At 41.8% G+C, this 27,069-nt stretch overlaps 1 protein-coding gene and 1 pseudogene across 1 annotated transcript in view; one reads left to right on the forward strand and one right to left on the reverse strand.

The window, feature by feature from the left end:
• cav1 (caveolin 1) overlaps nt 1-7,380 on the forward strand; it is a 14,501-nt gene extending 7,121 nt beyond the window's left edge. The window contains exon 3 of the mRNA XM_034085270.2: nt 5,371-7,380. Within this exon, the coding sequence (XP_033941161.1) occupies nt 5,371-5,712 (342 nt within the window). The 3' untranslated portion in view covers nt 5,713-7,380. The remainder of the gene's footprint in view (nt 1-5,370) is intronic.
• Nucleotides 7,381-20,148: 12,768 nt separating this feature from the next.
• LOC117448528 (cytochrome P450 2F2-like) lies at nt 20,149-24,405 on the reverse strand (annotated as a pseudogene).
• Nucleotides 24,406-27,069: the final 2,664 nt, after the last annotated feature.

Below are 27,069 nucleotides of genomic sequence, written 5' to 3' on the forward strand. Positions count from 1 at the left end.
TGACAGCCATAAGCCCCAAACCGACAAAAGACTCCATTACTGTTCTTCCTTCTGACCTTCTCCCCCAGAGACCCACTGTGTCTGTTCAGGCGTACATGACGGCCTGAAGACAGAGCTGGAAATAAAGCTCTGCCTCATGTACTCAACGATACAGTCGCCGAGCCGGAGAGTCACATGCTCATCCCGAGACAACTGTACTTCATATCAAACTTGGATTGAAATGCGGTCTGCACCAGCATGACTGGGAGGACGCAGTTACAGAGGACACAGTTTGAAGTGTGTCTTTTACTTAAATTATAGCGTGTTTTTATTTGATAATTGCTTAATTGCGACGACTTTTTTGATCTTTAAAAAGCATCTTTGCTTCGATCAGAAAGTAGAGGATTCCTTTTGTTCTCACTCTGACCTAGATCGACTGCTTCTGCAGTAAAAACAATACACAACATAACGGTATCTTTGTTATACCGTAGACGTTTAAATTATTGCATTTCTTCATTTAATAACTGTATTATGTATGTATAAGGACTCGACGTGTGTGATCCACTTCTTTAGAAAAATCCTTTCTTTGATCAAAAAGTAGAAGACTCGTGTTGCCTTTGGACAACACTCTTCATAAACCTTGGGATTAAAGCAGATTGTTGTCATGTCCTTGCCAAAATCGTAAAGCTCCCGTGTCATGGCCATTTCCACAGATCATAATTCCATCGTTGAGGTCGACTAGAATAGATTTACATTGTTCAATGTTCCAAACTCACATTGGTTTCTCACGGCATCTCTGTAGTATGTGTATTCACTCTCTGTCCTACACGCCTTGTTGGAGCTCCTGCCCCCCCCCCCCCCCCTGTGAGCCCAGTGTGCTCTGATTGGTCGGGACGTTGCGAGGCTCGTTGCGAGGCTCGTTGCTGCGAGGAGCGGATAGGTTTCCGGGTCGGCGATACAGCGAGAACAAGCGAAACTCATCCTGAGCACACACACACTCACAGCCGAAGTAAAACAATAAGTGTGGCTTGATATCGAGAAAGAAGAAGGTTTATAACGCTGTGAGAACGGGTCTGCGGAGAGCATTTCTCCGCCATCCCAACTCGTCTATTACCAACCAGGGTGCTCTATGCAAGTCAATGGGACTCCCTGTTAGTTAGCCAAGGGATCCTGGTGTGTGAGGTGCTCCGCGCAGGGGCGGTTCTAGGGGGGGGCAGGGGGCCAGTACCCCCCTAACACTGACCTCTGACCCCCCTGTGGCCCCCCTAACAATTTTTTTAAATGTATATTTTCTGGTACTCTGCACCGCAACCGCAGGATTTTGTTGCTGTAATGTGAGATTGTGCAGACACCCTTATGTAAAGTAGAGATGTAACTGTTCATTGCCTTTATTTTTATATAAATATGGTGTTAACATTGCACTATAACTTAAGCTGAAGCTAACGGTAATAACTATAAGATCTATCTGAAATAAATAAGTGTACTGAAACAAAGACCAATAACTGTATTGCATTGTTTTCTTATGCGCAATTACTTCATACTGTCTAGTTCTCTTTTTCGTCCTGCATTTATTGAGCCCCCCTCAGAAAATAACTGGCCCCCCAGTGGCCCCCCCAGTCAAATTGGTCTAGAACCGCCACTGGCTCCGCGGATTGGTCCATTTAACCAACAATAAAGTCAAATAAAATGGTCCAAAGAAGCAAAAATCCCTCCAGCTGTTCCACTGTTGCACATGAAGGGGATGCTTTCATAGACTCGATGCCCCAAACTTCAATTTAGGATAATTCATTGTCCCGTAAAGTTAAAAACAGAACAGTTTAAGATATAGAAGCAGCAAACAGCTTTACTTTGTGGCGCCGAAGCTCTGCTCCGTCCTGCTGTGGTTGTTTGTGCCTCTCTGCAGAAGGCTCTCATTTAGTCTCTATCAAAGTTCTGGAAACTGGAGCGGAGTGGGTCCACTTTAAAATGTGTAGCTGTGGAAAAATTAAATAGACGGCGCGCTGGTTTTGTGGCCGATGCCAGATTTATACTACAAGGCGGTGGTGAGCGCTGTGAGGGAAGCTTTATGCTGCTGCTGGGACGAAGAGAATCGGACTTACGAGACGCAGGTTTAAGGAAAAGTAGGATGTTAAAGACGTTGACTCCAATGTACGGCATTTAGGGTTGAAGTAAACACGACCTTCATAATGAATAACGAAAAAGAGGTCATGTGTTTTATAGTCTGCCGAACGCTCGGTTGTTTAGACGTTTGAATGGTTTCTAAAAGTCTGATGTTTATGTAAATCCAGCATTTTCTTAATTCTAGTGTGGCATCCTTTCTTAATCCCTCTTTCAAGATGCAAACCGTCTTCTCGAACTTTCCCCTTCAGTATCTGTGTTTAGAATTCTAAAAACAACAAGATCTCTTGCCGCAATCTTTGTTCTTCTCTGCCAGATTTCTCACTCACGTTCTTTTTTAGGGAAATTCGCTCATGTACTCTCCTTCCAAGTCAGGTCAGAAGATTGATATGACAGATTTTAAATTAAAGCCAGGAGAATAAACTGGAAATAGGTAGAACAGCTGGAGAAATCCAAATGTTATAATTGGTTTAATCCATAGTCTAAAAACATCAAGTTGTCTTTTTTACGGTGAGACATTTTTTACCATCCAGTTGTTTTATGGATTAAACCAATCAGTTAGTTAATAAGTGACCTTCAGACATGTTGCTACCTTTGGGAAAACCAGAGCTAGCTGTGTATCCTTACTTACTTACTTACTTACTTCCTTACTTACTTCCTTACTTCCTTACTTACTTACTTACTTCCTTCCTTCCTTCCTTACTTCCTTACTTACTTACTTACTTCCTTACTTACTTCCTTACTTACTTACTTACTTACTTACTTACTTCCTTACTTACTTACTTACTTACTTACTTCCTTCCTTCCTTACTTCCTTACTTACTTACTTACTTCCTTACTTCCTTACTTACTTACTTACTTACTTCCTTACTTACTTACTTACTTCCTTACTTCCTTACTTCCTTACTTACTTCCTTACTTACTTACTTCCTTCCTTACTTACTTACTTACTTACTTCCTTCCTTCCTTCCTTCCTTACTTACTTCCTTACTTCCTATCTGTATGCTGCTATAAACGAAGCTGCTGGATCCTGCTTAATATTTAACAGACGAACATGTGTCGAGTCTTATCGTCTCAACAAAGGTTTTGCCGTCTTTCCATCAATCTATTTTAATACAGCTCTCAATGTTAGCATGAATGTATGGCATTACAAAATATAACTCGATGCCACTTTCTTAATGCTGTGCAGTTTGTAGTCTGTGTCTTATACAAGTATGTGCCTTTCAACTATCCAAACAGTGGACAGTATCTCACTTAGGAATGAAACACTTCACTTTTCCATTTCACCGTCAGTGGGACGCTGGATAATATCTGTGTGAATGATTGGTGTAGCAGCCATTAGCCTCCAGTGGCCCAACTGCTGTGGTAGCCGAGGCATAGTCTCCAAGTAACTGTAAAATAAATATTGACTCAGCACTCAGAGACGACAAGAGGGAGCGTCTGTGTGTCCCACGGCTCTGAAGGGGTCGCAGGCACTTGCTGGTATTGTCATATTTAAAAGCCTGTCAGATGCGTGTTGACTGTGAAAGGAAGCACAATGTTCGTGCCGTCTTGATTGGACGTTGAGGAAGATCCATTTACAATGAAACACTGAATGGAGATGTCTTCCTTTTTGGTTTCTGTGGTTACATGTTTAGTGTCTGCAGGTTTCATTCTCTCTGTTGTTTGACCTTCACTGGTTATCCAAACTCTGCGGCTTTCCTTTCGTAGACATGTGCACCACATCCCACCCCGCGCACTACATACTTTTTCCAGCAGAGACATACCACACACTGAGTGTTTACAACAGTCAAGGTAAAAGCTTCTAGGAACTCAATTTAGCCTGATAATTATTTGGATTTTATACAATGACGTGGTGTGTTTTATTGGCTACATCTGGCTATCCTTTAACTTCAGAAAAGCACTGTTTTTGTTGCCTATTTTGGTCAAAATGTTGCGTCTATCTTTCTTTCTAGTGAAGTTTGATGTGTTCAAGATGCACTGGACACAAAGGTCCTGTTCGGAAAGTGCAGCAGATGCCAGAGATAGTGTGTGTATCAGTGTGTTGGGCGGGGCCGTGTGTTGGTGGTTAGACTGTGTACCAGTCACCACGAGGGGAGATCACAAGCCCCACCCTCCATCTCAGAAAACAGACACATCAACAGGGAGTGAAGCAGATGATGTGTGTGGAAATAATGGGAAAGAACGGCAGCAAGAAAGACTTTGCAATAACTTAATTTGCACAATTTCAGAGCCTTGTGAAATGGCGGTGGTATTTGAGAAGTCAGTAGGATGAGTCATGAGGCCGATTGGGAGCGTCTGTGTACAAAAACATAAAATGTACCTTTCATTTATGGTAGTGTTTCACTTACCTCTAGTGGAATGAATCCATGGCTGTTCCAGTGAACCTTCGCAAGGTTTTACCGTAGGACATAAGATTCCTACTGCGCCCAAAGATAATTAGGGTGAATGACATTGAGGTTGAAATGTTATATTTACTGCAGGGTTAGGGTTAGGGTAGTCCAAGTTTGCGATCCCATTTCTTAATGCTGTCTGCCCGTTCTCCTCCTTTTCGGTCGATTTCTGACTTTACTATCGAATAAAGACACGAGAGTACAATTACTTTTCATGAAGACAAACAGACTGAACCAAAAAGCTAACCTCATGTGTGGAGGTGACGACACTTTACGACTTTCAAATCTAAAACAAGGCAAGATGTACGACCACCAGAAGAGTTTTTGCCAACTTCTTCTTCACCCACTTCCTCCCTCTTCAGGTAGACTTTCCCTCCTCAATACTTCCTGTCTGCGTCTGGTTGTGCTGTCAATGTTTCACCAATGTTCGAAGAATCGAGCCAGTTATTTTTCCGTAATCGTGTACGTTTGGCTGCTTTGCAGAAGTTACGAGACCTATCAATATAAAACAAAGCTGGATCTACCAAGTTTGTTTTCATTCCCATCTTAACTCTTTCCTATCTGTGTCTGGTCGTACTATCTTATAAAAGTTGCGTTAGTTACAGCAAAGTTTGTTCGGCATCATCTGTTCCGCTTCTTGGCTAGCTAAAAGACACACTCAAGGATATGCCCTGGTGAGAAATGTTGATAAAAGTGAAAAGAATATGTATTTCAGTCCTGACATTTTGGATTGAATCTTTCGTGGCAAACGCTTTCCACCAATTTCCATAAAAATCACGCCCGTTGTTTTGCCGTTGTCCTGCTGACCAAAGCGAAGTGTTGTCGATCTACAATTTTTTTTGCCAACATTATCTGACTCTTCCACCTTCTCCCTCTCCAGATAGACTTCGAGGACATAATCGCCGAGCCTCCAGGGGTCTACAGCTTTGACGGCGTGTGGAAAGCCAGCTTCACCACCTTCACCGTCACCAAGTACTGGGTTTACCGGCTGCTGACGGCGCTGGTGGGCATCCCCCTGGCGCTGATCTGGGGAATCTTCTTCGCCATCTTGTCCTTCCTGCACATCTGGGCCGTGGTGCCGTGCGTCAAGAGCTACCTGATCGGGATCCACTGCGTCAGCCGCGTCTACTCCATCTGCATTCACACCTTCTGCGACCCCTTATTCGAAGCCATGGGAAAGTGCCTGAGCAGCATCAGAATCAGCGCCACCAAGGAGGTGTAGTAGGAGAGGAGGAGGATTTACGGAAAGAGGGGAGGGGAGATGGGAGGGCTAGAGCAACACACAAGGAGGGGAAAGTCAGAAGAAGAAATGGACCTCTGGAAAACGAGTGACTTTTCCAGATGGGGCGGGTTGTGTGGAAATAAAGGGGCGTGGTCACATGGCATCTGACTCCGCCTTTTTTTCCAAAAGCTGTTTTTTCTCTCCAGTGTTGGTGTTACCAAACGGGTGGGCACAACAAATCAAAGGGTCGTTCTCCAGGGGTTTTATTTTGTCTGTTTTTTTCATTCTTCACTGTTGTCAAGCAAGTCTGTTTTTCCGTTTTGTTTTTCCACACGATGTAAACTCCTTCCTGTTTCTGAGGAGAGCTTATCACTTTGATTGAAGAGCCGTGTATCTCTCGTGCTTGTCCGTGTTTGTTTTTTGGAGCCGTTGGGTGGGGGTGGGGCGGTTCGGTTGGTTGGATGGATGTCGGGGTTTAGTCAGGTCAAAGCAGAGACAAAGAGTGAGCGCTGCCAAAGTCGATCTGACTCAGCGAAATCAAAACAAGCCGAAAAGCACAGAAACAACCCCTCCCTCTGGCCTCCATGACCTCCACATCCACACAATCCACCGCCCACCCCCCACCTCCACCCTTCGCTGGCTTCCCAGCAGTCTGACACACTGAACCTGCCCTCGTTCCTGCATGCACCTGCGTCGCCTTGCAAACAAATCGCCGTCCGCCACCGCCACTCTGCATTCGCTTCTTACTTCACCTCCACCTCAAATGTTTCCAGTGCAGGTTTCCTCCCCATTACCCTCATGACAGTGTGACAGAGAATGTTAGTTATTTCATGTTTGCAAAGAAAATCCTCTTTCTGACCAAAGTAGGCCTTTCATTCTTCAGTGAAGCTTCTTTTTAAATGCTCCATAGTGAACGCTTCTTCCCCCCCCCCCCTACACTATGAATATGAAGAACTTTTGAGGGGTTTAACTTCAATACCGTTGTTTTTAATATCCTGTATGTACTGTATGGTTGTCTATGCAGCAATCGAGAAGCGACGGCCTCATTCCAGTGCACTAATCTATGAGAAAGTATTGTTCGTGAATACTAATGAAGATCTTCTGTCTATATGTGCAAAGGTAGTAGAGTACTAGCAGCTACGTTTGCACTCTGCACTTTGGATGTGCAGACACCAGCTTGTGTGGAGATGTTTCTTAACGCACTGTGGTACTTGCACAGGTTAATGCATTGGAATACAAATAATGTGAGATTGAGTGTGTGATGTTGGATGCATTTGTTGTCATATTTGTGCCCCTTTGTTGTCTTCTTGATTGTTATCACGTCCCCATTGTTCTGCCCCCCTGCTTCTCCACTGCGGACACGATGCTGAAAAGCGTCACACTGATGCGTCCCTCCCAAGAGATTGGTGCCAAGAGGGACTGTTGGGTGGGGTTTCTGCATTTAGACAGGGGTGGGGGAGGGTGGGGTATGTTGTATTGAGACACTAAGCTCGTCACCTTCAGTCTACCGGCTGTCTTCTCGCAGGGAAGGTAACATTATAGCACCTGTTCCTTGAATGGACTGTTTTTAAGCTCCAAAGGTGATATTTTTATAAGAAAATATTTGTTTTTTTCCTTCCTTGCTTTTACTGTACAATATCACGCTGTGCACATTAAAATTTAATATAATCCAGTGTGCATGTGTCTGTTTTTTATCCCCCCGATCACCGATCACCAGCCTCTCATGAAAGTCCGATTTTAACAACGATTTTTTGTTCTTTTTTTTGTTCTTTTTTTTGCTTGTGATATTGAGTCATAGCAGATCTAATTATGTAGTGATTCATAGTGGTGACTGGTTTCATTCATCTGTTCTGCAGGAACCAGATAATCGTGGAAAAAGTACATAAGAATGAAGCTAATGCGAGAGCAGCTGAAAAATAATTTCCAGCAGCAGCGCTCTCCAAATATTTCTATCAGAGTCTGTGGCCTCTCGTGTTTCCCCGAGCCTGGCACAACATTTCCATGGTTACTTGAGAAACAAATAAAAGCGTTGGGCAATGCCGGAGTCTCTTGACTGCATTCAAGTTAATTTCCCCCCAAAAGCACGCACATATTATGCAGTCCTGGACTCTCGCTTTAAAATAGACACATGTTTCATGAGTCACGCTAACAGAGGCTCATTGTTCCCATTTTTTCAAGGGTGATTTAAGGATACCACGGATACAAAAGAGAAGTTGAGGTTTTTGTTTCAATTTATGGAGCAAACACTGGTAGAAGCCAAGGCCTAGTTTGTGCCTCTCATGTAAAAAATGTTATTCACATGGTTACATTGAATGGCCAAAGGTATTCAACAGACAAGGGAACCTTATGTGGATGTTGCATTTTTAAAACCATGTGCATCTCCTGCTATGATATCTCCTACGAGGAAGGATCTTTCAGCCACACTAGAGAAACGTTCTGCCTTTTAACCCCGAGGTTACTGTCAGGTCGGGTACCAGTGTTGGTCGATAGCATTTGGTATTCCAGTTCATCTCAAAGGTCAGAGCTCGGCGCTGTGAACTTCTTTTACACCGATTTGGGAAAAGTATTTCGGTATGGACCTGGTTTTGTCAAGCATTTGCACATATTTAGAAGCATATTGCCTAATTTGTATTGTAAGAACTGCAGGGCCAAAAACATTAAAAGACCAAAACTAAATGTACACCCAAGTCTACACATATATATTTTTCAAACATACTCCTGCTGTGGCGCGAAATTAAGTATTTTAAACCACTGATAATTTCTTAATCAAAGCAAAGAAAGTGCATCAACAAAACTAAAACATATATAGTATGTTTATTAATATTATATTTCATTATTGCATATTCATCTTCTCATGCGTATAGCCTATCCTTTTAAGGAATAAAAGTCAGAATTTAGGAAACTGGTTGAAACCTTTATCTAGGTGACACATTTGTTTTTTCTGAAAATTGCCTTCAGAACTAAAGGCAATTCTTGTGTTCTCCAAAAAGAGAAACTTAGTTTTTGAAAAGATAACCTAATGGTAACCTGTATGTTGAATGAGAGGTACAAACTGGGCCTAAAGGTTGCATTTCCAGTTTGCATATCATTTCAAGATGAATTTAAATCACAATCAATCATGCAAAAGAAAGATATGCTTACATTTGGGTCAGAGTTACAGTTTTGGAGTGTCTATTTGCACCCGGGTGTAAATAGTATTGTTAGCTACGGACACCCGGGTGTAAATAGCATTGTTAGCTATACGGACACATGGGTGTATTAGCATTGTTAGCTATAGACACCCGGGGGTGCAAATAGCATTGTTAGCTACGGACACCCGGGTGTAAATAGCAGTTAGCTACAGACACCCGGGTGTAAATAGCATTGTTAGCTATACGGACACCCGGGTGTAAATAGCATTGTTAGCTATACGGACACCCGGGTACAAATAGCATTGTTAGCTACAGACACCCGGGTGTAAATAGCATTGTTAGCTATACGGGCACATGGGTGTATTAGCATTGTTAGCTATAGACACCCGGGGGTGTAAATAGCATTGTTAGCTACGGACACCCGGGTGTAAATAGCATTGTTAGCTACGGACAGCCGGGTGTAAATAGCAACTTTAGCAATAGCTACAGACACCCGGGTGTAAATAGCAGTTAGCTACAGACACCCGGGTGTACATAGTATTGTTAGCTACGGACAGCCGGGTGTAAATAGCAACTTTAGCAATAGCTACAGACACCCGGGTGTAAATAGCATTGTTAGCTACGGACGCCCGGGTGTACATAGCATTGTCGTCCGGCAGTGACTCAGTCAGTAGGGGCTTGGAATGTAGGGCCGTAGGGTCGCCGGTTCAAGTCCCTGTACAGACCATATTTATATGGAGTGTGGAATGCTACTTGGAGAGGTCTCAGTTCACCTCCTGCCCGCCGTGGTGCCCTTGAGCAAGGCACCGGACACCCCCGACTCCCATTGCTCCCCGGGTGTTGTACAATAGCTGCCCACTGCTCCTAGTATTAGACTCCTGGTACTATGATGGGTTAAATGCAGAGGCCACATTTCACTGTGTGTGCTGTGTGCTCTGCATGTGTGACCATTAAAGAGGGTTTCACCCCTCCCAATTCTATTCTATCATTGTTAGCTACGGACACCCGGGTGTAAATAGCAGTTAGTAATAGCTACGGACACCCGGGTGTAAATAGCATTGTTAGCTACGGACACCCGGGTGTAAATAGCAGTTAGTAATAGCTACTGACACCCGGGTGTAAATAGCATTGTTAGCTACGGACACCCGGGTGTAAATAGCAGTTAGCAATAGCTACTGACACCCGGGTGTAAATAGCATTGTTAGCTACGGACACCGGGGTGCAAATAGCATCTGCCTTGAAGTTTTCGTAATCTTCCCAAAACAAAACATGTCTACTAATTAAACTTTTCTACACAGACATAAATAAAATCATCTCAACAGTCTTCACTCATCATCAGTGCAGTAACACATCCAAGGCAAGCTGAACCACAACAGAGAGTCCTGAACAGGTTACAACAGGTCCTGGCAGAGTGAAGCCCGCACGGAAATGTCCAGAGATTCTCAGCTCAGGTCCAGAGCAGACATCACAGGAGGACGAGAGAACACAGAGGCACAGTGGCACTGGTGAGCTGATGGCACTGACCTGATACATGCAGGGTGATAGATTACCACTGCTGGCTCGATAATAACAATAAAGCTGTATTCAGTGTTGGGAAAGTTCACTTTCTACATGAACTAGTTCAGTTCACAGTTCACATATTTTAAAATGAACTAGTTCAGTTCATAGTTCATAATTCAACATTTTGAACTAAAGTTCATGGTTTCAAAAATGAACTAATTTATAGTTCATAGTTCTTTTTTCAATACGTTGCTGCGAGCTATTATTTGTCTCCTGTACGATGTTAATGGGCCATTTCAATTTTTACAATATCCTCAGAGGGCCGTACAAGTTATTGACCTCTGCTTAAAAAAACTAAAATCACAGCTCATTCATTTCATTCTGTGCAAAGAAAAAGCAACCTCCTAATCCAGATATCTCACCATGACTCGCGTATGCATGCACGTGCAGGGTGTGGCGTGACCACCAAAACAGAAAGATAATTTATGGACACAAGATGTGTGCAAATGTATTTAGTTTCCTATCCATGTGAACATGGTTTAAGTGGGGGGGGACCTAACCTCCTATAGGGGGGTCCGGGGGGCATGCTCCCCTGGGAAGATGTGTTGCACTTTGAGAGCAACATTAGGAGATCTATGGACACATCTCTCAACACCCAAACACAACTGTAAGCAGATTTTCTTTTAATTTATGGATATTTGACAAATCACTACCCTTTCAAACTGTATTCTTCTTTATTAATAACTGTCTTATAGTATTTTATACCTGTTTACTTTATTCTCTTATTTTTTTTATAACTATAATGATCATATAAAGATGTGCCTTTACCTCACTGGTTGTAGACAAAGCTTCTTATATTCGTTAGCATAGCTAGCTAACCAGATGCTAATGACAACAACACAGTTATTATAGTATGACAGATGAGCAGATCGCCACTGGGCTTACAACTAAAGACACAGACACGCAGAAACTGCGGCATGTGTATGGACTTATCGGTACTGCAATTTCTGAAGCGCTGGAGTGGCGTTCTGGTGCTCTCCGTCAGAACTGCACCCCTGTCAGTCGAGACATATACCACGTGATGACACGTTAGGCTCGTGTTGTGTTCAAGGACCCTGACCTTGGCCAGGAAAAACAGGTACTCGCTTGTTTAATTTTTTTGCGGTCTAGATTTCTTTCATTTTTTTATTTTTTGCGTGTGTTTATAAATTACCTCGAGGGCCGTACCAAATTGTCTCGCGGGCCGTATACGGCCGGAGGTTCCCCACCCCTGCCGTAGAGTCTCACTCTGAGCGAGTGCTGCTGCAGCTGCTCTCGGCTTCGTCCATACTAATTCATTCATTCATTCATTCATTCAATGCTCGCCGGTTCCGCGGTTCCACATTGTTTGTTGTGAGGAGTCTGATATATTTAGTATATTTATATTTTAGTGCGACAGCCAGGGGTGACAGGCGCGTACGCGTCACAGGCAGCTTGCTGTTGCCAGATTGGGTGGTTTTCCGCATTATTTTGAAGCCTGTTTACGGTGTGTTTTAACTGGGTTTTCGGCTGAAAGGCATATGAAATCTGGCACACTTTTGAACGCCGTTATAATACAGTGCTGAGAATGAACGCACGTTTGAACGCCGTTATACAGCGCTGAGAATGAACGCGTTCTCAATTACGTTCATCTAGCGGAAATACAGTACGTTCAGTTCACGTTCGCCCAAAATATGAACGCGTTCATGAACGATCGTTCATTGAACGCGTTCAGGTACATCACTGGCTGTATTTAGAAAGCACTTTTCATACAGCACGTGCTTTCCAATGCTCCACTCTGTGAAGGAGGGGAGTCTTTGGTCAGATGCTTGACTAAAATACCCCTGTCCGGTGGAATAAGGGAAACGTTAAAGGACCATTGCACATAGAGTAGAAATAAACAACAATAGTATTTAAACATCTCAAAATATAATTAAAGCAAGAAAGTATACAGTATAGGCCATGCAGATAAAACATCTACAAACTACAATAAAACACCATTGAAGGGCTCTCGACACAATAGTACCTGTGCTTTTGAATGTTACTTACCGACATGCCTCTTTCCAATAACCATAGTGTGATCTGGATTCGCCCTTTACTTTTGGTGTTGCAATAAACTAAGTTTGGAGTGAAGATATGCTGTCTCTCATTAACTGTTTCCTTTAACGATTACACTGAATATAATTTAGAAATAAACCTGTGCTCATGTTTTCTTCACTCTGAAGCTATGGCTCAGCTTAATGCACTGCTCTAGCAGAACTATAACAAGCCGACTGACCCACTGTCCAAACAACATCGTTGAGAGTTAACTGTTCTATTGTAAAACAGATATTTAAGTTGTGGATAAATTCCAATGAATAATATATTCCGAAATGCTAAGGCATGGATCTGATAACTTGAATAGATCTTTTAGACATTATTTAATTGTCCAAATTGTAACTATTACAAACTATACAGTATGATATATTTGAACAAATATAGAGAGAAACATCACTACCATTAAGAGAATTTCCAAAATGTGTTGAACTACATTAAAGGGTAGGTAAGTTTGAGAAACCGCCTCGAGATACACTTTTTGATATATTCCATGGAATGCTCTTAAAGGGAAATGGAAACACTTTTCAAACTGCTTTCCATGCGACAATATTACCATTAGGAAATGTATTTATCTAGTCTATTTCCAATATAAATGATCGAGATACGCGAATTTACTTTTTGAAATATGTGCCTAATGACCATGGGCGCTTCCATTGCTCTGGGACTTTCCCAGTGACGTCACTGATTGGGTACGGCTTCCTGGGCCAAAGCTCAATAACAAACAACATGGCGTGCAATGCACCAGTAGTTTACATTACAAGAAAACGGTCGTCGTCAGGAGTTTATTGTATTGCCCCAGGCTGCACAAATGGATTTTATACAAAGAAGGAAGAAGTACATTTCCATAGGCTGCCACTAAAGGATGAGAAGCTGCTCAAAGTCCAGTCTGGATGCCTGGTTCAATACAAAACATTGGATTTGAAGCCAGGATCTGTTCCCACAATATTCGATTTCTCAACGTATGCAGTCGGGAACACCGACCGTCCCAGCACGTCGGCCGCGCAAGACAATGACAGTGTCAACAAACGTGAAGTTCGAGCCACCAAACGAGTTGCTTCAGCTGCCGAGAGAGAGGTAAATATTGCAGCACTACCAGATTACTAGCTCACACATGTATTTACTGACACAGTGTGACCTTATTAATTAACGCAATCGCGTCCAAACTAAATGGTAGCTATTATGACGTACAATAGAGAATTGGGGGTGTTCTATAGCTCAACTAATTAAACTGGCATACACACGCTCATCTGTCGAAAACAGCCCTAAAAAGGCTAGTATTGCTATTGATGGATGGTATTGCAGGACCCAGAGCGCACGGAGCACAGAGCGGACAGCAGATAACGGAATTGCAGTTGTATTGCTTATAGATTATCAGAACATTTCAAAGGGGACACAGCCCCATTGGATATTAACCTATGGATTAACTACATCATCGTTTTTATCGTTGTAATGCCATTGAAGACCAGTTTAGATCAGACAATGAGGAAGGTAAGCCGTTAGCCTGGCGTATGTTAGTACCTAGCGCCACTTGTTTTGATGTACGTTTTTGTGGATAACCTCGCGAGTTTGTATCTTTCAGTATTGAGGTGGGCACCGTTAGATTCTGTGTCTCCTTGCGATCATAAACGATGTGTTGGATGTGCGGCTAGGATAAGTAATAAGGGAGCTAGGAGTGATTTTCGGTACAGTAATAGGTTAGCATTTTCGCTCGGGGCTAATTCAGAGGCTCACTGTTAGCATTGTGTTTTTTTAATTTTTTTATTCCGGATCGTATGCCACTCTATTCGACCGAATCGGTTCATAAGCATAGGCCATGGGATGCCTGGTAACTGTAGATCAGGGGTACTCAAATACAAATCTTAAAGGTCCAAAATAAATGTTTCAATAAGACAAAGGTCCATTTATTACGGTCATTCAAACTTTTAAACAATTGCAACAAGATTCTTAACACGAGGTTGCAAAAACAAAAGTAATCTGTATGCAGCAGTTTTCATTGTTATTGTGTCTGTGCCTGACCCCTCAGAGTCGCAGTGTAAGAGCTGCACAGTTATGAATAAAGGCAGCTGCACTCTCTTTCATTCAGCATTCCCATTATTGCTTTATAAATGTCTTGCCCCCTTGTGTCCACTGAGGTTCGCCAGGCCCAACACATCTTCAACAGACTCCCCTTTGCCTCGTCATGAAAACTCACAAACACCAGCAACTGAGCAATGTCAGCGGTGTCAGTGGACTCACCCACAGCTAAGGAAATGCACTGTGCACTTTTTATTCCATCACAAAGCTGATTAATCAAATCACCAGCCAGTATTTATGTTCTTCTGGTTGCTGTGGAATCTGAGAGGGGGTTTGCTTGATTTGACCTGTTATTTCCTCTTTTTGTTTGCCTTCACATGGTCTCCATCACTTCAGTCATGCCTTCTTTTATACTTCAGTTGTTATCCAGTGGAAAGTCCTTACCTACTGGCCTAGTTCAATCAAAGAGGTTACTTTTGTTTGGCTGGGCAGTGTACACACCGTCTTATTTGACTTTCTCAGGACTTAAACAGTTTTTGGGGGGCAGACCCCCTCAAAGAAAAAAATATATTTACACGTAAGGTCATCATCTCATCCGTGAGCAGAGCATCAAGTTGACGTGTATTGCAGCTGAATGCGGCGATTACCATTTTGTTCAGCAACACGCCTCACAAACGTATTCAGATCAACAGCTTTAGTGCGTTTTGATTCAATGCTGAGTACAGCCAAACTGAGAGTCTCTTCTCTGTCAGACCGCAAATACCTCATTCCTTCAGTGCTTCGGTCCGAATGCTTCTCGTTTTGCGCCGTCCCGTTCAAATGAAATCGCCGCCAATCATATGTCCACGCTCGCGCCAGGACCGGGGGAGGGGTTACATGACGTGCATCTTGTGCTGCATTCACTTGCACTCGGACATTAGAGACTTTCTCTCATAAATGTCCGATGAGCGCTGTTTGCAGTCTATGGACATAGCGGATCATTTTGACTCGTTGCGTTGTGGCGATGTCTCGCAGATAACAGATAATACAGATAATACATATGAAAAGTATAATTTGCTCAGAGTCCAGAGACAGTTGTGGTTCGGTCCGGATCCGGACCGGAGTCCGTACTTTGAGGATGCCTGCTGTAGATGCTTCCACATCAATGTCATCTCCCGACGAATAGTCAAATTCATCGTTCAAAACGTCGATCTCATTGCAAAATTCCTCCATCGCTGCCATATCTGCTACGTTGTGTTGACTTCCGGTGGAGCGAAAACACAGCCAGTGACGTCACCATTTGGGACTCCCCTAATGGCGGCGGCCTGGTCCCGGAATTCCCCACCCGGCCGGCGGATAATTAATTTTCTTTTGGCGAGTAATATCATATACAATAAATATTACGATCAATATCCATTGTAAAATGAATAAACTACCGGAATATTATAACTGTAATTGGTGTTTCCTTTCCCCTTTAACATCCCGATAGCAATGAATATCTGAAGTGCTTTGACAAAAAATCCATAAAGAAATATCATCTGTAGAAGCCGTAGCGCTGTAAAAAGCACGACCAATCATCTGAGCCGGCTAAAGTAACTGGATGGCCTACCTGCCTGTCAGCCTTCCATCTGGGCACACACTTACCTCGTGCCCTCATTGGTCATGTGGCGTTCGTGTGTGTTGGAGGAGGGGCTCTGTGAGGAAGTGGCAGATTTCTTCCGGTTGTGTATTTTCAAATTCTAGCGATCTCGAGCTGGTTTCTCCAAAATGACCTACCCTACCTTTAAGAGATCACCTTAAATTGAGAAAATGGGGTCTGAGATGTACTCAATGAGATGGATGGCTTCTTTTTGATCTTATCCTTGAAATAGAAACCAACTAATATATCTGTTTTATGCGCATGTCAAGGCTTAAAGGTAGGTAGTTAAGAATGGAGAAACCAGCTCGAGTGCGCTTGAATTTGAAAGTACGCAGCCAAAAATAATCTGCCCCTTCCTTCAGACTTCATCACAGAGCCCCTCCTCCAACACACACGCGCACATGACCAATGAGGGCACGAGATGAGTTTGTGCCCCGATGGAAGGCTGACAGGCAGGTAGGCCATCCAGTTACTTTAGCCGACTCAGATGACTGGTCGTGCTTTTTACAGCGCCACGGCTTCCACTGATGAAATGTTTTTATGTATTTATTGTCAAAGCACTTCAGATATTCATTGCTGTCGGGGTGTTAAGAGCATTCCATGGAATATAACAAACCGTGTTTCGGAAGTGAATTACCTACCCCACTTTTAAGGTTTAAACTCACATTGAACATAAAATCCTGTTCCCAACATTTCCCACTTGAGGGAGCCATTCAATAACTGTTGTCCTCATCTTTTCCCCCTAAGCTTTAAAACACTGCAGAAGCCTGAGTGTGTTAATAATAACATGGTCTGATGAATGTTATTATATTGCACTAACACACAATATTCTAAATGCCCAAACGATGAGGAGGAAAAGACAAAGTGTTCACCTAAAATGATTTGCCTTCCTTTAAATGCTAGAAACAGTGGTTGAGGATGGATGTGACAATATTAGTGTATTGGTTAAAGCTGTTAACTTTTACACATTGTTGTTACTGCTGCTTTAAAGGTCACCTATCGTGCTATTTGTAGGACATAGCACAGGTCTCAGATATATACAAATATATAAAAAACATGTCTAGGAAGTGTTTTGCTCAAAATACCAAACAGATAACCCATTCTAGCCACGCCTCATATCCCTCTGTTTCACTTCCTGTTTCTAAAGTGCTGATTTGGGGATAAAGCTTTAAAAAACAAAGGAGGGGTCTGAGCTCATGCGGGACCCGGCAGCTACCGTCTAAACTAAATGCTGCCGTGATGAAACGCCATATCATGGATTATCAAGGATCTGAAACAGTCTGGAGCTCAAAGGCTTTCTCTCTTGCCGGTTATACCACAAGGTGAGTTCCTTTTTACTTCCTGCTTCTTCACACACATGCTCTCCAGTACAGGTTAGCTCTGAGTGTTAGCGATGCTAATGTAAACACCGACCATATTACGTCCAAAACAGTCGGGCATTGTTTCTGATAGCAGCGTTTCTGATTGGCCCGTGGGTCCACATTTCAGATGTTACGTCGTATCGGACGCAAATCTGGATCAGCTCCGTCGTTCCCCGTTTTTAGAGATTTGGGTACGGAGGAAAAGAGAGAGGGCTTTATTTTCTGACGCATGTTGATGTAGAAAAGACATCAAAAAGTGCATTTTGTATGACAGGTTCTGTTATAGCAGGATGTTTATTACAGCGTATTTCTGGTATATTCATTAATGTCACATTGTGTAAGCTACAGTATCGTGGACGGTGTGTTCATTTGGTTTGCTGGAAGGAGGCCCATCTATAGGCAATCAGCTGCAACTCTTTTTACCAGCAGTTGTATACATTGACGTGTGTGGAAGCTGCTCAATAAGGTCATGCAATCTGGGATCATGTGAAACTCAGAGGATGCAACATGTATGACTGTATAAGGTTTGAACATCTCTGCCACGTACGCTGCTTCAAGTGTGTGTTTTACATATAAAGCACATGAGAGCAGAGGTAATGTTTCCCTCGTTATTATTGATTGTTGTACAACGAAATAATAATTGTTTTATCCCTCTCCGTTTCATTCCTTCCTGTTGTGAGTGCTGAATCGCCACAACAGTCCCCTTTAAGTGTATCTGTTTTGCAGGCTGCAGTTAAGAACTGACAGTCCCTAACGCATTGGAAATGTATTTATTTAAATATTGTATTTGTGTTTAATGATAGACAATGGAAAGACTGATGTTGTTAAAATGGCTGTTTATTTTTGAATGCACAACATTTAAATTATCTTGCACACCAGACTCAAACCATGAAAGACCACCAACATTTGATCTTATATAAATCAATTACATATAAAAGCATGTGAGTATGCTAAGTTTGCATATCCAAACAAGACATTTGGATGCAAAGGTTAATACATATCAAAGTATGTCATTTGAATACAAAGGTAAATGGTAGTAAGTATACATATAGTAAAACCTGTTTTAAAAACACATACGGTGTCCCAACTCTAAAATAAAGGTTTGTTGAGATTAAGGCACAAAAACAACTTGTCTGGTTCTGGAAAACATCATGGTGTGGGTTAAGAAATACTATCTTATTAAGGGGACATGAATCATTTTACATTATGTCATTGAGCTGATGCTTTTATCCAAAGCAACTTACAATAAGTGCAAAAACCATAAAGTATCAAACTCCGAACAACAAGGAAAGTGGCGATATATTTACTTCAAGCAAGATCAAACCATAGTAAGTGGTGGTGAATTAGTTACAAGGCCTAAATTACTCAACAAGTACGGGGTTTTTCAGCAATAACTTAATTGCCAAGGTACAGACATCATGAGTTCAGTTATACATATGTGGTTAAGTTTATAACAGTTGATTACCCTGAACTTTAAGTATAATTCAACTGAAAAACCTATTTAAAAAAATACGATTAATTGAGCAGCCCTAGCTCAAAGTGCACATAATAATGTTAAAATGTGCTAAATATATACACAAAATGCAAAAAAACAAAAAGAGGAGTAAAAGTAGCTCACGACTTGTTTTATTTTTTGAAAGTAGCCCTCATCCTAAAAAAAGTTGGAGACCCCTGTTATAGAACGATACATTTGACAATGTTAAGCTTGGCCTACCATTTGATTGGAGCGATGAGGAACAGGTGGGGCTTGAAAAGGCCCACCTGTTCAAAGTGGGGGATGACAGAAAAAGTTTGAGAACCACTGGTTTAAAGTAAGGTTGAAGAAAAGATCAATACAATATTTCATAATTTTTTTTAAACTAATAAATTAAAAAAAAAAATTTTACATTTTTTAAAAAATGTAAACTAATGGAAATGTCCACCTGTTTCAGAAGGTCAACATTTGAATTTCTCCTTCGAAACCATCTTTAAGACATGACACTTCCATTAGGTTCAGTTGTCTTTTCTGTTTGGTTTAATTAACGAAGCACATTATAACTGGCAAACATCGATACAAAAGCATGCTAAAAAGCTTTTAGTCTGAAACACTGCAAGCTGTAGACATTTTAGTCTAACGGGCCGTCCACACTACAGCTTCAAAAACGGTTTCCAACGCGTCTGCCCATTCACTTTGAATGGGGTGACGTCACGTTGCCTCGCTTTTCACCGAACTGAATTGTGGGTAGCAGAGCGGTCCGTCTCCGGCGTAGCCAGCGCCAGCCAATCAAATCCCGTTTCTGAAAATCTGACAGCTCAAGCCCTAGCCAATCAAACCGCGTCTAAGCTGGGAGAGATATCCCGCCGTTCATTTCTATATTTCAAAAAAAGTCGGAGGAGAAACTAATTATCGCCGTAGCAATCACCCGGTTTTGTATGACCAGACCCTCTTCACCTCCCGGGATACAAACCGGAGGAACCAGGCATGGAGGGAGGTGGCAGAGACAGTGGGGGAAACTGGTAGGTTTTCGCCTGTTTGGGGAGTTTATATATATATATATATATATATTGCTCGCATAAAATCCCCGGGGGTTTTTGCTTTGTATGTCGGGGGCGGGAGATTCATGTGATTGGTTGTTGGTCGCGTTGCTCGCAAAAAATCCCCAAGCTCCAGACACGCCCAGCTCCAAGCTATTTTTGAAGCTGTAGTGTGGACGCTCCGTTAGACTCCTCTAAAGGCCCAAACATGCTTTGGCTCACCATAGCATGGTCCATTGGCTAACTTGGCAATATCGGTGAAGCACTTCACAATCACTCCGATGAACTCATCGTCATACTCGTAGCGCTGACCAAACAGGACCTGGCAGATGATGTTGGAGGCTGCGTTATGAAACATGAGCTGAGGGCTATAGGATTTCCCTGAAAAAGACCAAATGTAAAACGCAAAAATACAACATTAATGGAAATGTATGACGTAAATCAAAATCCACTTTGAATTACAATCATCAAGAATTTGTGGTGCCACTGATTAAGGTTCACCCTACGATACAAGGAAGGACAGTGGACCCCCAGATGACCTACCAATGCTCTTTTCCAGATCATCGGTAATGTATTTAATCTCTCCATGAATCCTCTCCTCCATGGAATTCTTCCCAAGACCAAAGTTCCTTAAAGTCATAAGAGCAAAGCGACGGGGATCCTTCCAACGCTGGCCATAATCTGCCAGAATTAATCCTAGAACATGTGAAGAGGCAAAAAGAGTGTGAACTCACAGATCGCTGAGGCTTTTTATCAACTTGCATTGAACCATGGAGAAACGAATACGAACACGCAAGAATCCTGAAAGTAGATTAAAGTGGACCTATTATGCTATATTGGAAACATATATTGTAGGGCCATACCTATACCATTGTAGCTATGCCCCTCTATTCCAGCCCTGATAGAGAAACGCGGATTTTGGGTCCTTAAAAAAAGAGGAGGCGGAGCTAATGCCTGATCAGAATTCTACCGGAGATAAAGTAAAATTCTGCTGTGATAAAACGCCATCCTGTTCTAAACCACATCAAGGATTATTCCTGAAACAGTATGGAGCTCAAATGCTTTTTCTCTTGCGGGTTTATCACAAGGTGAGTTCCTTTTTTTATGTCCTGCTTTTTAAACACGTGCTCTCCAGTACAGGTTAGCTCTGAGTGTTAGCGAGGCTAATGTAAACAAAGACGAGATTACGTCCAAAAGACGTCAGGCATTGTTTCTGATAGCAACTCTCTGTGGGTCCGGGCAGCAAATCTGGATCAGCTCCGTTGTTCCCCGTTTTTAAAAGATTTGGGTACGGAGGAAAAGAGAGAGGGTTTTATTTTCTGACGCTGCGTGAGTTCCCCGACACACCGGGGACACATGTTCATGTATAAAAGACATCACAAAGTGCATTTTGCATGATAGGTCCCCTTTAACTTTCAATAAGACAAAACATTGTCAGTGCAACCACATTAGCTTCAAATAAGCCAACCCTTTCTGAGTGCTAGGTACAGAAGTGAGAAGTATATATATTCTAATGAATTAAGCAGGCGGATTTTCAGTCTGCAACTGAAGGTCTGTAGAATTGTATGTGCTCTGATATCACTGGGAAGCTTGTTATGTCATTTTCAAGCCAGGATCAAAGCAGGTGTGTTTTGGTTAAAGGGGCCTTCGTCCTAGTCACAGTGACGGAGTAAGGATTTGATTGGCTGATGCAAAGCAAGTGCACATGTTGTAGGAAGTACCGGATCCATTCACAGCATTGGTATTGGCTTCTTAAAACAGACAGGGCAGCCACTGAAGGAAGCAATCGAGCGGTGTAGTTTGGGAACTTCAGTCTTGCAGCATATTTAGGAGGCATGACTGAGAAGAAATCAGATGTAGGGACGCCTGGGAGCATACATTATTTATTATATTATTATGTATGAATATTATTATATTATATATTATTATTATTATTATATGTATATTATTACCTTTTTATTTTACTATACTTACTTGTTTGCCTGTCCTTGTTTGTCTACCCTCCCTCATACTGTAAAGCGTCTTTGAGTTGTGAAAAGCGCTATATAAATAAAATGTATTATTATTATTATTATTATACATTAAGCCAGAGAGAAGTGAGAGAGGGAGTGAAGATTATGTCACACAAGTATAGTATTAGAGGAGATATGTTAGTCGTGTTTGGATAAGTGGAGAGAGTAGGATATGAATAGGGGGGGGGGCTACAAAGAGGTTTGAGGTAGAGATCAAGGCGTGGCCAGCTTAGTAAGAAGGTGGGAATTAGACAGAGAAAGTGCAAAGGATGTGAGAAGAAGAAGTAAGTCAGATGACTTCTCTGCCTTGATGCTACAGTCACCGAAGGGCCAGTTTTCAGGGATGTCAGATAGGATGGTGTCTAATTCCAAATGTAAGTTTAGTGATACGATATCTGCCCTTTGTGACATCATGTCTGTTTTACCTTTTCTCTCAGTGCTGTCTTTGACAAACAGATCTTGTGGTCTTCCAGCAAAGTCAATGCCCTTGGTCACTAGAGCATCCTTCATGGCCTTCTTCCCATTGATGACAACAGCTGCTTTGGTACCGAGAAACACACATTTCCATAGGTGTTCCTCAGCTGGGGGACAACAAGATAATATGTCGGTGTTTTCGAAATACATACATAAGATTTTTTCACCACAGTAAAACACATTCCTCCACTAACTTCCATCTTTAACGATACAGGTACATGTAGGGAAATGAACAAGATAAAAAACTAAAAGGACAGTATGACAACTAGTGTGCAGTGAAAGTCATTTCAGTGTACATGCGAGGCTAAATAAATTGCTAAATGATGCAATGTTGTGCATCGTGTTGGATTATCGAGATTACAACTAAGACTTCAGCCATGGACTGCTGGGGTGGAATTTAGTTTGAACTCCAGACATATACGTAAATGGAGGATTCTGTTTTTTAAATTAATTATTCGATGCATTGAGCACCACAACACGATTCCCCTTTAACCTACAATGTGTGGCGAACTCTTTGGCAGTAGAGGTCCCATAAACTCGTCCCAAATATTGACTTATCACGAGGTAATGTGATCCGTCTCTTAAATGTGTCTCAACCACAGAGCTTATTTCCAGATATGTTCCAAAATCCTATGAGAAATTGCTTTTTGTCGAAGGAACCGGAAGTGGTAAAATGTTAACTTATTTCCGGGTTCTAGGATCTAAATTAGATTAGATTCAGCCCCTAGTTTTGCTTAGTTTGTCGGGGGACATCTTACTTCTTCCTTCTCTCTGTCTATACCTGTGTACTCTCATGATCCGATTAACCCAGCTTCCCCACATGTCTTTCTTTTTGGTGTCTATATACGCCGGGATCCGGAGTCATGAATGGTCCTGTGTCCTGGATCTTGAGTCGTGGCTGTGGTCCTGGATGGATATCCTCGTGGATTCATCTTCCTATTATACACACATGCATTTCCAAACATTCGCACTACCTATGTTGCAAATGTATTATCTTTTCAATTTACACACGGCATCTATTGCACGTCTGTCCGTCCTGGGAGAGGGATCCCTCCTCTGTTGCTCTCTCTGAGGTTTCTCCCATGTTTCCCTTTAAACTGTGGGTTTTCTTCGGAAGTGTTTCCTTGTACGATGTGAGGGTCTAAGGACAGAGGGTCTAAGGACATAGGGTCTAAGGACAGAGGGTCTAAGGACAGAGGGTCTGAGGACAGAGGGTGTCGTATTGTCATACTGATATTCTGTACACACTGTGAAGACCACTGAGACAAATGTAACATCGGTGATATTGGGCTATATAAATAAACATTGATTGATTGATTGATTGATTGATTTATTGATTGATTGATAGGACGCATCACTGTGGCACTCTATTGTGTGTAAGTTAGGAAACGCCCAACATGTATGGCCTGTACCACTGACTGGCTATAGGCCAGTGCACAGAAGGCACACAGATAGGCATGGTGCGATGTAATCACTGCAGTGTCTGAAAAGCCTGTTTCTAGTCATCTGTACACTGGAAAGCTCTGTGTAGAGGGCTCTGATTTGAGTGGCTTTCACATGTATTGTACACTAATAGCCAACATATTTTATTCATATCTCATAGTGCAGCACCAGTCATTAGTCTCATCGTGCAGCACCACAGTAATTATTGAAACTCACTCGCAGGAAAAGCAGCACAGTGGCCACAAGTCTTGATCAAATCCAGACAAGTGTTAAGTACTATTTACAGTTTAAACCACAATCCCAGAACGATTTAAAGCATCGGAAGCACAATATCATTTATTTGAGTGTGTGTTTCTTACCCTCTCAAAGTCCCTCAGGGGGTTATCTAGACTCAGTTCCAAAAGTATTGGAAGGGGAGAGGGTCCCGGTGGAAAGTGTTTGGGCCTCCGGGATTTGAGTTGAAGGAGGATGAAGACCTCAAAGACACACAGCAGGAGGATGGAAGCAAACATGGACTGAAGTCAAGAGGCAAGCCGGTTGACCTGCTTCAAAGTGAAGCTCAGCGCTTAGCCCTGCCTCTCCTGGTTGTGTACTTTGCACGCCTGTGTTAAAGCTGAATGAACACAATGAACAGAATCAGGTTACACACTTTAATAAGGCATAGGTTCTGAGGATTAATCCACGGCCCGTTCATATGCTGCTAAGGAAGCTCCTTGGTAAGAGAGAAAAAAAATGTACAACTGTGAATTTATGCAAGATCGACTATTGAATAAATATTACATATATCATATTTCATTAGCCGGGCATGCTCGACATATATGCTCATATCTGAGTATTTAATAACCATCAAGCATTTAGCCACGCCATAGAATATATCGTATGTTATCATTGAAAATGTATATAAAGTAATCAGGGAAGTCAGTAGGACTGGGCCTGATGCTGACTCTTAGACGATGTGACAAACAGTTTTAATCGGATCGGATAGGAGGGCCCCTTGCTCTGTGTAGGGCCCTGAAGGCCAGGGCTAGCACCGCTCAGAGATGTTATTGTATGCTTTCAGGGTAAAGGCTTCCACGTCCCAGGCTACAACAGGGCTGATTCATTAGGATTTTATTATCCTTACAATCTTATAATGTGTTTTTATTACATGTACAGCACTTTGGCTCGACCAAAAATCGCTTTTAAATGTGAAATAAAACTTGATTTGATTTGATTTAATTTGCTAAATACGTTGACTCTATTTACATCTGCTCAAAGAACACTGATATTTTAGGATATGTTCTGAATGTGCGGAAAATTGTGAACATAAACTGAAATATTGCTGAAATATTAAGAGCTATAGAAGTCAAGGGAGTAGGAATGTAGTACTACACTTATTAGAAGTAATTCATTCGCATTTTACTTCATCAAACAAAAGACAGGAAGAGGGCGGGAGAGTAAATCATGTGTGTTGATTTAGCAGGGAGGTCTTACTTCATTTCAAACCTTTATTGATACAGATAAATCCCATTGGGATCATTGATCTCTTTTTCAAGGAAGACCTGCTCATATTTGAAAGCACAGAATTCCTAAGAGCCTTTTGGCATAAGCCTACTCCATTATATATCTTTACTTTGTCAACTGGCGCATGCTGCATGCAGGGGCAGGTCTCCGAATGATTTGGTGGGGTGTCCTGGGGAACAGACTCAGAGCAGGGTGGGACATTTCAATAATTTGTAAAAGAAGCAACTTCACATTAAAGATCCAGACAGGGACAATGCTTGGATAGTAACATCGGGGGCTTAACCCAGCCCGACAGCGTCTATCGTTATTCCAACCCAATTTAGATTTAACCACGCCCACTTCCGCATTACGCAAGAACGTAGCTCTACGCGATAGCGTCAGACTTCTTCTTCGGCAGTTATAGCAGTCGCGGTGTTCCAAAGGATTTGTTGACTGAAAGTAAACGATCCTGTAATCAAAGCCATATCGAAGAGTCCTGAGATTGTATTACTGGTGTTTTCTCAAATGTCGTTTTCAGGACAAACAAAAGACGTTTTAAATATCTTATCAGCTGGTGTAAGTGCAGAATATTGTGTATAATGTGTACTTCATTTATCTGACAGCATTATTTAATGATACTATTTTATATATATATTTATTTAATGATACTATTTTATATATACATTTATTCATATACACACACACTTATATGTACTCACACATGTATTTATTCATAAATATACACAGATGTATTCATTCATTTATACACACACAGCATTATTTAATGATACTGTTTATATATATATATATATATATATATACACACACACATTTATTCATTTATAAACATAAACACACACTTATATGTACTCACACATGTATTTATTCATGTATACACACAGATGTACAGATTCAGATTTCGCAGGTGTGCCGCGTGAGGCAGTGATGTAACCATAGGGATGTAACCATAGGGATGTAACGCCAGGTTGATGCTGTGACGTAACCCCGCGTCGATGCTTGCGTAATGCGGAAGTGGGATCTAAACTGGGTTGGAATAACGATAGACGCAGCCCGACAACATTCGAAAATGTATACTGTATCAAAAGTCTCCAACACCATGAAATGCAAATAATGAATTAAAACTGTCTGGACCAATCTACTACCCGAACAGAAACATATGGACATAGGTTACTATATAAAAAGTGTGCAAATCAATTTAGTATCCTAGCCATGTGACCTCACATCCTGTCCGGGGGCGAGGGGCATAATCCCACAGGAAGATTTCTTTTTAAATATTGAAGTTAAATGCATCAATCTGGTGCACTATAAATAACTGTATATATTTCAACAATGAACCAATCATTAGAATACGGCCACAACCAATAACAAAACAGCTCACAGGAATACTTGCACATTCATGTTTCTGTTGATTGCGTTTTTCGTTTTAAATATATTTATTACCTAGTACTTATTACTACATATTACTTAGTTTGTATACCCCTTTTGTCTAGGCCCTTTTTGTATCCTGTTATATGTATGTCACACTGTGGCACTGCAAGAAAAGCAGTCCCACAAAAAAAATGAGAAAGTTATTTTTTTTTAATAAATATAATAATTATATAAGGGTGTGCCTTGGAACTATTTGTTTACCTAAATGATGACTAAACCGTTTGACACCCACTAAGATAACGACT

Source organism: Pseudochaenichthys georgianus, chromosome 6 (assembly GCF_902827115.2).
Source record: "Pseudochaenichthys georgianus chromosome 6, fPseGeo1.2, whole genome shotgun sequence".
NCBI classification, from domain to species: domain Eukaryota; kingdom Metazoa; phylum Chordata; class Actinopteri; order Perciformes; family Channichthyidae; genus Pseudochaenichthys; species Pseudochaenichthys georgianus.